General features: G+C 37.8%; 2 protein-coding genes across 2 annotated transcripts in view; one reads left to right on the top strand and one right to left on the bottom strand.

The window, feature by feature from the left end:
• The first annotated feature begins 506 nt into the window (after positions 1–506).
• LOC146163786 (vesicular integral-membrane protein VIP36-like) lies at positions 507–4,913 on the top strand. Its single transcript, XM_083381596.1, has 7 exons — positions 507–678; positions 1,760–1,875; positions 2,249–2,440; positions 2,610–2,771; positions 3,515–3,629; positions 3,745–3,864; positions 4,065–4,913. The coding sequence occupies exons 1-7, from the start codon at positions 555–557 to the stop codon at positions 4,229–4,231; spliced, it is 996 nt and encodes a 331-aa protein (XP_083237722.1). The 5' UTR covers positions 507–554; the 3' UTR covers positions 4,232–4,913.
• Positions 4,914–7,011: 2,098 nt separating this feature from the next.
• The window catches only part of LOC146163785 (uncharacterized), a 30,714-nt gene continuing 22,834 nt past the window's right edge, over positions 7,012–14,891 (bottom strand). Inside the window, exons 12-15 of the mRNA XM_083381317.1 lie at positions 14,106–14,321; positions 12,533–12,690; positions 11,363–11,642; positions 7,012–10,588 (exon numbers count right to left, since the gene is read on the bottom strand). Of these exons, the coding sequence (XP_083237443.1) occupies positions 10,018–10,588; positions 11,363–11,642; positions 12,533–12,690; positions 14,106–14,321 (1,225 nt within the window). The 3' untranslated portion in view covers positions 7,012–10,017. The remainder of the gene's footprint in view (positions 10,589–11,362; positions 11,643–12,532; positions 12,691–14,105; positions 14,322–14,891) is intronic.

The following is a 14,891-nucleotide window of genomic DNA, read 5'->3' as shown; positions in this document are numbered from 1 at the left end:
TGGATTGCTTGCCCAAAATCAGGCTAGTGACGTCATTTGGCGTGAAGAATCGCTGGTCCATCGCATTTGCCAAAACTAAATTGTCGTTTTGGCGTATATATTGTCCTATTTTGGCGTAGGATTTCAGCCGAAAAAAAAAAATGGGCGTGAATCTTTGGCAGCCACAAATTATGGAATGCAGTCGGGCTTTTAAGCATCTAAAGCAGACAACAAATAAATTAGCGTTGAAGTCTAATGATTTACCCAATAAACACTTCATACTGATCAGTAGTATTCTTTGTACTCTTTTCTAATTGTCTTTGAACAATTGAAAAGTATTCAAAAGTGTTCTTTCTCAAAACTGGTGTTCTTTGTATTTTATAACAGTACTCAACTGACCTTCTTTTTTTATTATGATCTATCTGATTTTATAAGATTGTGCATGGTGAAATTAATACCCACCATGTAATTAACCTTGGCTATTATGGTATTGTTTCGAGCTCTAAAATTGCTTATCTTTTAGGATTTTTTAGTATGGTGTTAGAATTTTCTTGATACAACTTGTAAATTTAGTCATGTTGACTGACAGTCCTCTATTTATTGTTGTTCTAATTATTGGATCATTACATGTCCAAGCTATAGATGACCCAGAAAATGGATATGCCAAAAGAGAATACAGCTTAACAAAACCTTTTTCAGGTATGTATATATATATATATTTATTGTTTTAATACAAACAAAAAACAAAAACTGCTCACAATTTTAAAGTGAGTAGCACCAATTTGGTAAATGTAAAACACCACTGGTATTATGTTGATGCCTCAGTGGTGCCAATATTTTGGTATTTTTGTGGTTTGATTATTGTTGATATTTCATGAATAAACTTATAAATAAATAAAACATGTAAGCGTTACCAGTAGGAGTGTTCAAAAGAGAATCCAAGAAATTCTAAAATGATAGGTTTCAAATCTAGAATAACAAATTGAGAATATCGCATCTTAGTGCATTTTTATTAATTATTTCTATTTGACTTATAATTTGTTTGTTTTTTGGGAGGGTGACTAATCATAATATACCTTATAGTGACAGCAATTAATTGCAAAGCATTTTGCTGCCATATGGAAATTGTAATAAAAAGTAATTATTTGGATGTTTAGCATTCTAAACAACTACCACTTGAAGCGTTAACTGTAATGTATAACCAAAAAAACTGACAAAAACATGAAAAAATATCAGGTTGCTGTCAAAACTTTGACCATATAGTGGGTACAGTCCATTGCAAAAGAAATATTCAGCCATTTTGGCCATTTAGAAAACACTTTTGTGTGTCAGGTCTACTTTACTATAAACAACTTTTGTGCTACAAAGAATGCATGGTTACTACTTCCAGCAATTCATAACCAATACTTTACAATTACGGGGGTAAGCTCGCCGAATATTGGCGATGGAATCTTACTTGAACCATGCAACTTGATCTAATGAAATGGCGAACTCTGCACCTTACACGCTAGTCTCTCGCCCATTACAGTTGAAAAAAATGCTGACGATCCACTACATGGATATATTTATAGGGACCCCTATAAATGTGTTACCACCGCTAAAGGTTTTATCCATACTTGCAACTCTTGTATAGTACAATTAGGTGCAACCGTGCGCAGTACAACAAATGAATTAAATTGGTTTCAATTACCAATATAAATGACAAAATTGGACAAGAATTTGAGTCTAAGGATTTGATATTCTACTAACATCACTAGTGATAACAGCATACTTTTTACAGGAAATGGAATGACTATACCCTACTGGGATTTCCGGGATAACGCAATGATGACCAACAACTACATTCGACTAACAACCAACCACCAGGGTCAACATGGTTCACTCTGGAGCAAAGTGGTGAGAATAGCCTTCATCTTATTGTTTCCCAATCTTTTTAGGCATAGGCCCTTATCATAAAATACCAAGCTCACTTTAATTTTGTAAAATTATTTGTTTGAGCTAGAGCTTTTATAATTGTTTTAGTATGCCATGCTAACTACTCAGTAAACAGAAATTGCATGTCAAACTCCATTTTTTAAATTAATAAAAAATTAAGTGTCTTTGACTAATTGCCTCCGTAAACTTAGTATTTTTTCTTACTTTGCCCATGAATCCATTCATTCAGTTCTAGATATAGAGGCAATGGTTGTTTCTATGCATATGATTTGTTATATTAGAGTTTGTTTAAGTTAAATGTAGCCATTTAAATTTAAATCTTTTGATTTTATAGCCGTGTTATATGAGAGATTGGGAAATTCAAATTCAGTTCAAAGTACATGGTGGAGGTCGAACACTTGGTGCTGACGGTATGGCGTTTTGGTACACACGCGAAAGACTCACCCCAGGGTCAGTTTTTGGTAGCCAGGATGAGTTCAATGGACTTGGTGTATTTCTGGACACTTACAAAAATGGACAACAAGCTGTAAGCATACAATTTTGTTTAATAATTAACTTTTGTAATTCACATTCGCTATCTTCAAAAAATTTTCATTTTTTAATAATTTAGTTGTTCATTTAATAATTTGGTTTATAAATATTTTTTGTGTCAAAAATAAGCAACTAAACCTAATATCAATCCCTTTTCGTTTTAGGTAACATTTCCACAAATTTCAGCTATGGTTGGAAATGGTTCAATAAAATATGACCACATGACTGATGGAAAGACGCACGCTTTTGGTTCGTGCCTTGCATCTTTCCGTAACAAGGATTATGACACATATATGGCAGTGCGATATGTAAAACAACGACTTACTGTAAGTTATGTATTGTAAATTGATTTAGGCAATCCACATTACACATACTTCGCTACAATTGTCACTCAACACTAAAGATAGACCGATATCCATTTTTTGGACCGATACCGATACCCGATTTTTTACAATTTTTCAACCGATATCCGATACCGATACCGATTTTTTTATATACCTGGGAAATGTTCAAAACTTGAATAAATTGAAAATGAAATCCTAATAATGTTTTAGTTTATACACCTTTATAAATTATTAAACTATTTTTTTGCATATTAACTTGGCGTGATGCTAAAACCAAAATGTTTTTCATAAAAAAATTGATAAGTTGTTTGTTGTACAGAAAAAATTATATCATATTTTTGTACTAAAATATCGGCAAAAGTATCGGCCTACATTTACCGATACCGATATATCGGTCTATCTCTACTCAACACCCTCCTCTCCAAAAACATAATACAAACTGCTAATGTCATCATACATTTTTTTAGATTTATCTATATTTCTAAAAAAATCTGACATAAGACTAAATAACAAAATCTCTGAATTTAACCCATGCACTAAACTTGTGAACTTCAGTTCTTAAATTTTCTCCCTTATGGTACCTAAATAAATGGGTTTGTAAATTTTACTCATAAAACAACCTGTGTAACGCTTTCATAAAACCTTATAAAACTATTGACTTTAATTAATTGTATAGGATACAAATTTGACCATTCTTTCGATTTCGCATTCGATTTCGCACGTAGATTCGCATTAATGTGGACAACCAAGAGAGGTGGCGAGATTGTCTTGACGTACAAGGAGTTATGTTACCCACTGGATATTTCTTTGGACTGTCTGCTGCCACTGGTGACCTTGCCGGTGTGTAAATATATTTTCTATCAAATGATTGTTTTTTTGTACAATTTATTGTTATTAGTTTTAAAAAGGCGGTATTTATCTTTTTGGTTCCTTAAATCAAAATTTGTTTCTTTAGACAACCACGATATTATGAGCGTCAAAGTCTTTCAGCTTGACATTCAACGAAGTCCTGAGGAAGAGGCTGAAGACTGGGCGACCATTTTGCCAGGCATCAAGTTTCCAAAATCACCTATTGGTAGGGAATTTCATAAACCCTTGGTGGTATTACTGTGCCATTAAAATATTGTTTATTTAGTTTTAATAGTAGAAAAATTAATTTTTCTTTGAATGTTACTTATTTCATCACCAGTGTCGAAAATTTCAGGCGTTAAAAGGATTGTTGTGTGAACTTTTTAACTTTTCCCTTATCTTTAAATATGTTTTTCACCCTTCCAGATAATGTGGACGACGATGGCAAGGGAGATTACCGGAACTCGTCGATTTCCGGTTCCAAGATGTTCCTTATTATCGTTTGCGGCCTCTTGGGCGCCGCAATTTGCGTCGTGGTCGGATTCGTCGTCTTCCAAAAACGCCAGGAACAGAACAGAAAACGATTCTACTAAAAAAACTCGTCTAATGGTCTTAAGCCTGACCAGGCGACCGGGCCAAAAGACAAAAAAACACGCAATTGGAATTCGCGCTAAACCAATCTCAATATTATTTTTTTACCTTTCTTTACCCGCAACATTGCAGTACTATTGTAGAATTGGCATTTGTTTAAGTCGTTTTGTTTTTTGTTAGGCTCGCGATGAATTTCTAGCTTGTTTTCGGCCAGATTATCATTTTTTCGCCACACTACACACCCGTCGCTAAGATTTGTTATTTGTTTTTTAAACCGTGATTTCAATTTTTTAATCAAAACAAGGCGCAAAATTCTATGAAGGAAATTCCAATTGCCTCCTATGCAAACCCAAAAGGTGGCCAAAATAAAAGTCCGTATTGGTTGAAACTTAAAACGCTGTTTGATCAACAGAGTCAAATCTGGTTTGATAAATTATAAAGCAAGTTTTTGTTTACGGTAACGTAGTGCTTACTCTGGTCTATATCAGGCCGTGTATTTTGCTGCGTCAATTACACACTTCCGCTTCCGCCACAATCAGTGCGCATCATTCGAACTAATTTAAAATCGGAAGCCTAAATCCCTTAACTGGCTACAGCGCGTCTAATTCATAGTGTTTTGCGTATCTTAACAAAGAGGAAAAATGCCATTCGCCTACCGGCCTATTGGATTTTTATCTTGGTTCCGACGTTTGGCTTAATCTTGGGCAAGCCAAATGGTTGATTATAAACTTTTAAACGAATCTGAGTTATTGTCAAAAGTGGTAAGATGAACCACTCACTTCCATTTATGTCTTGCCATAAGACTTCGCCTTACATCCAAACGATCCAATAAAATTCCTGTTTTCTCTAACGGGGCCATATGAATGTGTGTGTTTTCAGTTACCGGCGGCACCACGACAATTTTAACTGAGCTTGAAATGAACATTATTCAAGTTTAATGTTTTCAACATATATGTGCTTTGTGAGTAAGACCAAAAAAAATACATAATTTATCGAATTTCTGATATAGTCGAATATTTTATCACAAATATATAATGTTGCATTAAATTGCCTGAAAATTACATAACACCTGTATATTTTTTATATTAGGTTTCAATTGTAAAATTCTTCTTCAGGCAATTTGAACGTTTCGATAACCTACAGTATTCAGGATATCTTCATCAGGGACGTCGAAACTTTGGTACATTTAATAATAAAAAAAATATTTGCCGGAAGAACAATTTTACAATTTGACAGTAGTATCTTCATATATTAGAGGTTTGTTACCTCGTACACTAATTAGCTATTCGCAATATTAAGCTGTTATTACCAAAATGAAAAAAATCTACAGCTCTTTTAAACCCTAACACAGTGTTTCTTAAAGTGGTGAATGGTTCACCCCAGGGTGAATAATTTTTTTACAAAAGGGGTGAATAAGGGTGAACGAAAGTTCAGGAGCATCCTATAGTCACTAGTAAACAACTTTCTGAAGTAAATCGACTAAAACCTGTTGTTTTTTGGTGTTTTTTTGCTTATTGTACTAGTTAAGTTGGTTTGCACTGAGTGTATGAGTTAGGCCTACCATATGTCGTCTCTTTTAGAAGGGTTTGTCCCCTTTTCTTGAGAAAACTGAATGGTCCTCCGATGACGCTCAAAAATGCCCAAATGTCCTGTTTTTTTCGCATTTCGAGTTAGTTGCTTATACTTTTAACAAGACTTTTAGGCGAGAGGTTGTATTTATTTCCAAAAAATACTTAAGCCATAAAAGATGCTGAATTGCTGGTTTAAAAAGGGTTTCAAGCAATTCGTAGGGGGGGAGGCGAGCTCTAAGTTAATATTTAAATTTTATGCTATGATTCTAATGGTATCGTTTTCGTTTTGGTTGTGCACCACTCATACAGCGCTGTACAAACTCTCTTTGTGTCAACTATAACATCAAAACTGCCAAAAAAATCTTCTGTTATCTAATTTTGTTTACTTTGTTGAGCACAAAGTCTCCTTGAGTACCATTCCATGTTTTCAAATCATCGAAGGTATAACGGCCTATTTAATTATAATTTTTTAACTTATAGCTAAACGATAAAAGTCATCCACAGTTCGAACTATTTTTTATCCATATTTTATATAATTGGATAACAGGCTAGCAACAGGATGACGAAAATGTTTTGCGAGAAGCCTCCTGGTTTTACAGTTTAGCGCCAATTCATCCAATTAAATCCAATTTTTTCCCGCGTCGCGCGACTGACAACAAACTATACTATTTGTTTAAGTTGTCCCAGTGATATTTAATTAAAAATTCTTTTTTTTGTAGGGGTGCAAGTCATAGGAAAATTATAAAGGGTGCCGTTGCTGAAAAAAGTTGAGGATATGGCACGTATTTCTCAAGCGTAACAATTCTATTTTCGTTTTACTTGTAGGCAAAAAAATGTCCTCTTTTGGGTGCTAAAAATATGGTAGCCCTAGTATAAGTACAACAATTTGGTGACTTTGTTTTGTGCTTTTTTAGCTTTATATTGCTGGACTCGATAAATTGTAGATTTACAATGGTAAAACTTAGCTTGAGTTGATTTTAACAAAAATCGAAACAACCGAAGTAATTTAGTGCTGTTATAGACGTGGTAGTTTTATCATATCATGAGACAAGGGTGAATGAAATCTAGAAATAGATGCTAGGGGTGAACGAAACTAAAAAAGTTTAAGAAGCACTGCCCTAACATTTATAATGTGTTAAACTTTTCCAAATTAAAAAAACTGTACCTGATAATGTTAAAATCTCCTACGTAAACATGTAAAAATGTAAACAGTATCTCATGTAATCTCGGTGAAAAGCAACACGAAGGGTTAGCGCAGGAAATGCGACGACAAAGCAAGTCGAACGAAATATAATAAAACGCAAGTATTTATACGGAAAGTGTCGATTCGTTCGTTTGACCAAACAAATGCGATATACTGTACAAAGATATTGCTGTTAGAAATCATGTCGCCGAGTTAGTCCGACGTTGCTGAAGTGAGCGCGAAATAACCAACAGCGTATAGTTTATATGGTGTTTATAGCTTCTACTGTACTAAGAGGCAAAAAACAACAGGAAAACTGTAAACCAAAAGTATGTGTATAAGTAGTTGTTGAAGGTAATACGTTGTACTGCATAACAATGGTACACTGTACTGGGAAAAGAAGGGTGGACAGAGAAACAAGAACGTAAGAACATAAGATATTTGTGTCTTTGCGGTATAGTCTTGCACGAACAGGCTGGAAAATGTATCGAAAGCAAACAATGGCGAATCAAATAAACATCGAAATTATTTTGAATTTGTTATCACTTGAGAATAATGTGCTGTGTGGAACTTGTTCGATAGGGTCATATGGCCTTCTGTACCGGCAAGAGTAACGCAAACTTTAAAAAAGGGTCGAGTTTTAATTCTCGGACGGAGAAAGGGGATTGCGCATGTGTCACATAACAGTTTTGTTCAATTGTTAGACGCGTGGTTTACGATTTTTATAAACGTAAAGAGAATGGTTGGTTGGCAGTCGTGGAGGGTATGGCTTTCATTGTGTTAACAGTGATCTTGGAAATTAGTGTAGCTTTGTCCACAATATGTAAATGCCGGAGATGTAGCGAAATACACGTACTGGTGCGCTGTGTGTACTAGATTAGATAGTATCATTTCGCAAATGAATAATTGTAACTGCGATAAAAGGAGCGAAGCACTTCTATTTGAAATAAATTTGCTCGTAAAAGGTGAATGTAAATCACTACAAAGGAAATAAAAGCATGCATGTACTTTGTACAATGTTGTTGATTTTGTTGCCGCGAAATTTATGTCGGCTATTCTGTTAACCAAGGCAGAGCTTCCCAAACTGGGGGTGGTAAACCTAAAGGTTCAAGCACAATTTTTCACGGCTCGTTGGTCAAACATCTACTTCACACAACGGTTACATACTGTATATAGAAGTTGTACATTCCTCGAATTTTAACATGAAAAAGTCGAAACTTATGACCAATAAACCCAGGTACGAATCACTTAAATGCTCGGAAAAGGAGACAAAGACAAATGTTCTTTGCTAACAGCTGCCGTAGGTCAAACACGTAAAAGTTTGGGTGGCCCTGCACAAGGTATTTCAACAAAAACATCGGCAAATTTTATAGCAATAAATCACAACTGTTGTCTGAAAAGTAATCAACATATTACGTGTCTAAAATATTAGGAGGACGTACCTATGTTGATTTTGTATTGCAGGAAAACGCGTATGGAATATTATAGATACAATTGAAAGAAACGGTATGTCGATTATTCGTATGAATAAATAACGTGATCGCTATTAGTTATAAAAGAAATGGCAAGTATATCAACACTAGCAGGAATATTTGGGTTATAATAAATAAACTTAAAAAAAGTGTTTTGCAATCGGTAAATTAATCATTACTCAAAATGTTAAAAATTGGGCAGTAAATACTAAGGGAGGTTGAACAGTAAGGCGAGATTTGTAAATATTTTTGCTGAAAAATAATGATTGTTAGTTAAAGAAGCACAAAAAACAAAAAAATATTTGCAAAATGGTGATAAAATCTTATCCAAATACAATCAATGGTGTCCGAACATGAAAAAGGCAGAATCTCTAAAATACTAACAGACATATTTAGTACTCGTAACATTAGCAGTAAAATACTTCGAGCCCAAACCGCGTTTTAAAATTCACAGTAAGGTTATACCGTTAAGGCAGTTTGAACAAATGAATAAAATATGTTAAGGGCAAGTTTACGAGTTAATGCGCCGGAACGCTAACTCTGACACCCAACACTACTACAACTTACATTGCTTTACCCCACAAATCTCAATAAAGCGAACAAACAACATCACAAAAACGAGAAGCATTGCAAAGGAGGCTTGCAAGAGCTGGAAATACTAAATACAAGTTTTTTTCACATACAAGGCAACAAGAACATTATGGTTAGAAGTAGAAACTTGGACGATAGTATGAAAACGTGCTAACCTCTCATGACAGTCACTTTTATCAAAAATTACGGTGCAAGTAATTTTTTTTTCACGTTTTAAGTAAAGATTTGTATACAAGGGAAAAAAGCTATTCACAAAACATAAATACCAGGTATTTGGGTACAGCTGGAACCATTTTGAACCCTATGTCCTGTTGCATTCCACCTCACTAATTTATGTACATTTATATGGTGTGTAGAGACTTGCAGACTACTAACGTTTAAGTCCATTTACAAGGGCAACAGCTGGCAAGGCACACCTGTAACCGCAACCGACACCTAAAAGATAGTGTTGGTTTAACACAAAAACACAAAATTCGCCGCCAATATTCTACTATAGCAGATGTTGGACACTGTACAGGTTGGTAGATTGTGACGGGTTTACTATTTACGAATAAAGAATGCGTTGTGTTTTTTGTAGGCATTAAACTAACTACTAGCATAAAAAAATTTTGCAAATGCAGCAGTAATCCAAAGTAAATTCGTCTTTCTCGCGGTGGAACTTAAATATTGTTAAAGGCAGTATTGTTTTACAGAAAAAGCCTTCGCCATACAAAAGGCAATGACGGTTAGTTCGCAAAAACAGGATTGTCTTTGCTCAACTTGATTTACACGGAAGACTATTTATCACCGACCACACAAACGTTTGACAAGAATTTACAGGAACTTTTAGTTTAAAAGAGGGGTGATTACTCCCAGGAACTCAAATCGCGACGCTGACACGCGTAGAACCTTCACCGACAGCGCAAACAAGCCAGGAAAATGTTAGGAAAGACACCTGCGTAGCTAACAGTAATCGAGAGGAGCAGCGTTCTTTACACGGAAGAGTAGCGTTCGTAGGCCGAGTAGTTTGCCAGGTCTGGATCACTGGGCGTCGGGCGGGAGCCGGTGTGCGCCGAAGACGAGAAGTCGCTTACGAGTCCCGAAGAGGAGGATGTTGCGACGGCGGGAAGAGCGTGGATGTCGAGCTGGACGAGATCGCGGCCACCGGTCGGCAGCAGGGAGCGCGCCTGGAGAAAACGCATCACTTCCTCGTCATCCGAGTCCTTCCCGGCTGCTCCCTGATCGTGAAATCTCCCGGAGAGATCGGGGTTCGTAGTGGCCGAGTCGCCGTAGCCATCGTCGGTGAACGACGCCGAAATACGCTTGCCGTGGAAAGGGCAGAACCCATCAGCGTCAGCCTTTGGGATGCGGTTCTCAAACACTCCTCCGGCTTCCACTGCGTCCTTGATGTTGAGAAGTCGGAGCTGCTCCTCAGGGTCGTCGACAAGAGGTGGAGGCGGGTGGATTGGATCCCCAACATGGCGACGACAGAGGCAGCTGACCTTAGCCGGAGGACGGAGCGCCAGCGAGTTGGCGACGAGGACTGGGCCGACGTCGCTGTCTCTGCGCAAAAGTATAGGGTTGCATTTTAAGGCCTGGAAGGCGCAGATTTAAAGTTTTGCAGTTAAAGATACATTAATTGTTAATGTACACAGAAAACCCATCGCACCGAATCTGTCGATCAGTGATGCAACAAGGCAGGCTAGAAAAACAAGTAGCCTGCAGTGAGGTTCGAACTCAAACCGGGACGACGCTCTACCAACTGGGGTATACAGGCTCAGAGAGGAGCAAGTCGAAACGCCAATACTTGCTACATTCTGTTAGTACAAGCAACTTCACATTGAAGGGGATCTACAGTACCATATCATTATGCAATGAAAGAAGCACATACACATGTGTGGTAACAACTGAACTGCTAGATCACAGTTCATAACACACATATGTGTGTGCATCTTTCATTGTTAATAGGAAGTTGCTAATTAGGGTGGAAGATGCCAGCTTTCATAAGAAAGATACGGTCTCGAAAAAAATAGCCTTCTTTAAACACTACAGCAGACAATTAGCAGGTAGCGATGAATTTTTTAAAGTCCGTTAAACTTTACTTTGCAATCATTCTAAATTCTTCGTAGTGGCGACCAAAACCAAACCTTAAAAAAAGATTACTTATATATTTTTGTTAAAATTAATTGCAATGGATATTTAAAATTAATCGTAATGGAAATAAAACACGAAAGTAATAGCCAACAGTATATTGAAACGCTGGGGTTGTTTGCAATAACAATATACCCCAAAGGCCAGGTGTTACTGCATATAGCAGCAACGCGTCCAAATCTTTACCTGGAGGATCTGAGAAAATCCGACGAGCGTCGAGAGTTTGATTCTTCCACAGCCGAGCTTCCGGATCCCTCATACGAGGAGAAGCTGATGGAAGAGGTGGAGGAGTTATTCGTCTTCTTTTTTTTACCGGGCGAGCTCACCGCCGTCACGCTCGACTTGTTGAGCTCGACAAATTTGTCGATGGACGACGAGAGGGCGCCGCCTTGTGGCGTGTTGACGTAATCCTTGCGGTTGATGAATTCGACCGAGTTGCGGCCGATCAGGTTGACCTTGGAGCGCTCTGTAAAACGGTATGGTTAAATAAAAAACGTTACTAAAATGAAGACGCTTCTCTCGTTAAACAACCGCTGCCTAAATAGGGAAATTCAAACTTAAGTCCGTAACGCTTAGATCACATATATTTCTTCCAACACTGCATGAAACTAAGGCCAACCATCACAACGGCACAAGCCTCACACAATAGGGCCTTAGAAACTTCCATGTCATTATGTCTTTCAATAGCTAATTTTCTTAGCTCGTTTTTGTATATACATTAATTAGTTCGAGATCAGTGTACAAAACCTCCACCATATACTCCGCTAATAAAAAAAACGCTGGCATGTTTTATTTAGCTATGTTCCGCGGGCTTTAAAAACTAATGTTTTTGGCTATTTGTCCCAGGGTCTGGGCCGGGACCAGCCTGGTCTAAACGAACATTTGATATACTTTATCCGGAAATGGTAAAAAGTTCTGAAAATGGTCGGATAAAAAACAAAACGGTTTTAATAAGATTTTAACCTGGGTAAAAGTGGTACAACATTCTATGTGATAAATAAGCAAAAGGGGTTAAAATTGGCGTATGTTATCCCAGCTATCTCTATTGTCTTTATTTAATCTAAAACAAGGAATTTTCTTGATCGAAATATAGAACTGAAAATATTTTTATATTTAAATTGCCAGATATACTAATTGGATTGCCAACTGTTTGAGACATACCACCTGGGTTGACAAAGACGGTGCTGTCTTTGTAATAAGGTCTGTTGCACGTCGTTCTAATCAAACTTATCGACGTGCCTTACTGTATTTTAAACTACAAAATGCAATAAAACCATATGTAATGTAATACGAGCAACAGCGATATTTTCAACCGAACTTCGCGAGACAGTTGTGACAAATTAGTGAATCGCTCACCTTGTATGTGGAAGTAGAGGTCCTCGATGTGGTCCATGAGTCGAAAGACCCGGGTGCAGTTTGCCAGCCACTTGCACGCGGTGGATGAGGCCACGTCCGAATAGGGCAGGAGGGCGGTGACAAACTTGCGGCGATTCTTGATGTGCGGCTCCAAGTACCTGTGATGGTTGGGATCGGGTTGAGAAGATGTTTTTATAAATCTGCATACAACACGAGTAAGGACGCGAAAGGCTATAGGCCAGGGATTGGCAATTATTTTTGTAGTCGGGCCGCATGAGAAACGAAAATGTAATTCCTTTTAAAAGCATCTTTAAAAAGCAATAGGTGAGGACGTCTTAACTTTCAAAACCTAAAGCAGCTGTTCAGCTTTACCTTTTTTGTTGCGCAACATATTGATCGAAATTAAACAAAGTTTGTAATTTCAACAGTTAAAATATTAGTTTTTGACACAATGCCTTGACCTCAATTTCATTTATTTTAAAGAGAAACGTTTACGACACAATTCAACGAGTTAAATATCAACATCTTGAGATTTGTACTCAAAGCCCGAAACGCTTAGACTTTTTACGGTGACAAACGAAAGCAAATGCGAAAAAGTTTATTTTTACACAAAAACACGGTACAACGTAACATGGGTTTTCGAAAAAAATATAAGCGTTAGTAGGCTGCTTAGTCAAAAAAAAAAAAGATAAGAAAAAGGGAAACAGCCCAAGCATGTTTCTCTAGTTTTAAGTGTGCCATTTTGGATTTTTCGACGTAATTACGAAATCCGTAAACCAAACCATTACGGCCAAAGTTTTTTGCGGAATTTAAATAAAAAGATGGCATACCTAAAGGGCTGTAATGTGGCGCGACAGGATAGTGGTCGTTTTAAAGAAAACCTTCCTAATTGCTCTCAGTTTCGCGTTGCAAAGCCGACCGGCGAGAAAGAGCGTCTGATAAAAACGACTACAAGCGATGGCAGCTAGGCCGCGAAACTGTCCTGGAGGCAGAAACGTGCGCTGATATAGAGACGGCCTTCGTGAATGGCGCGCCATTGGCCTGAAACCTGTGCACGTTTAAGAGATGAAGCCTTGAGGGCCTTAACCTAGGTGAACCGAGGCGACCGCGTGTCGAAAATTCGTGCGCTGCTGTTTGAGCGAGCGAAATGTTATGATTTAATCGGTTTCAAAACACACTGGCGGTTCGCGTCATTTTCTCCTTTAGTCGATTGGTGCTGCGAGTCGCGCAATACGAGGAATACAGTTTGGGTTGAAAAGGTTAGCATCGCGCCCGCTCAAAAGTCGTGTTTGTCTCGAAAGGTTTTCATATATGCGATAAAAATCAAGATTTAAACAAATCTAAATCACAAGCGTTCCACCAAAAACAAAACGAAGCCCAATAAAGGCCTGAGTAATGTTTAATAATAAAAAAAACTTTTTTCTGCACTGGTTACCAGCCTATTACAAAACAATTGACTAGGACAGAACTCACTAAACAACCCGAAAACAGCTTTTAATGACTTCCAAAAAGGCATGAGGAGGAAAATAAAAACTTAAGGGGTGACGCGAGGGCACGAGATGACGTCACTCACCTAAAGAGGTAGTTGAAGTCGCCGACCAGCGGCCGACAGAGGCCGTCCTCAGGTTCGAGATCGCAGTCGAAGTGCGGGCAAATGAAGACGACGAATTCTGCCTTTTCGTACGAGTCGTGGATCCACTTGGAGAGCGCCACAGAAACCTGGGTCTCCTCGAACATGTCCAAGATCACTTCGAGGCCGCACACCGAACACAGGAAGGACGCCAGGTGCCTGTAGATGGAATAAACACTTGATAAAAAACAGTTTTTCTCGATATCTGCAGACCGAATAATCACTTTAAAAAAAAAATAGTTTTTCTCGATTTGTGGAACAAAGTGGTGGCGCGTTTTCGGCAACGGTTACGTATTTTTGATTTTTGGCATGAGAGATTAAATTACATATTCGCTTTTTCGTCGGGTTTGATGTTATAAATAGCGCTTCGGTCAACTTTTTGGATATGCCTTTGCAGGGGCGGATTAAGGCGGGGGCTGCAGCCCCAGGCCCACCGAAAAAATAGGCCCATACGCAACAACTTATTAAGACCAATCGACGTTATCTCTGTAAAAAATGTTAAGTTATAATCTAGAGCAGCGTGGTCCAATTATATTTTGTCGCTGGCCAACAGAAGCAATTCGTTTTATATGGCGGGCCAAAGATGTAATGGCGTATCCGAATTTTAGTTGGCAGGGGACATATGACGTCAAAATTACGTCATGATTCATAATATCTTTAGAAACGTGCGGTTTTTGAAACGATTGATGTGCAATTGAGCAACCGAAGCAAATTCACCGCGCGAAGCAC

This window comes from Ascidiella aspersa, chromosome 2 (assembly GCF_963924565.1).
Source record: "Ascidiella aspersa chromosome 2, kaAscAspe10.2, whole genome shotgun sequence".
In the NCBI taxonomy this organism is placed as follows: Eukaryota; Metazoa; Chordata; class Ascidiacea; order Phlebobranchia; family Ascidiidae; genus Ascidiella; species Ascidiella aspersa.
The sequence above is the reverse complement of the archived record's forward strand: the minus strand, read 5'-3'. Positions and strand labels throughout refer to the sequence as shown.

Coding starts and splice junctions, on each gene's coding strand:
- LOC146163786 (XM_083381596.1), top strand. CDS start 555: ATGTTGACTGACAGTCCTCTATTTATTGTTGTTCTAATTATTGGATCA. Junction 2,441..2,609: donor ACAAAAATGGACAACAAGCT/GTAAGCATACAA, acceptor TTTTCGTTTTAG/GTAACATTTCCACAAATTTC. Junction 3,865..4,064: donor GTTTCCAAAATCACCTATTG/GTAGGGAATTTC, acceptor TCACCCTTCCAG/ATAATGTGGACGACGATGGC.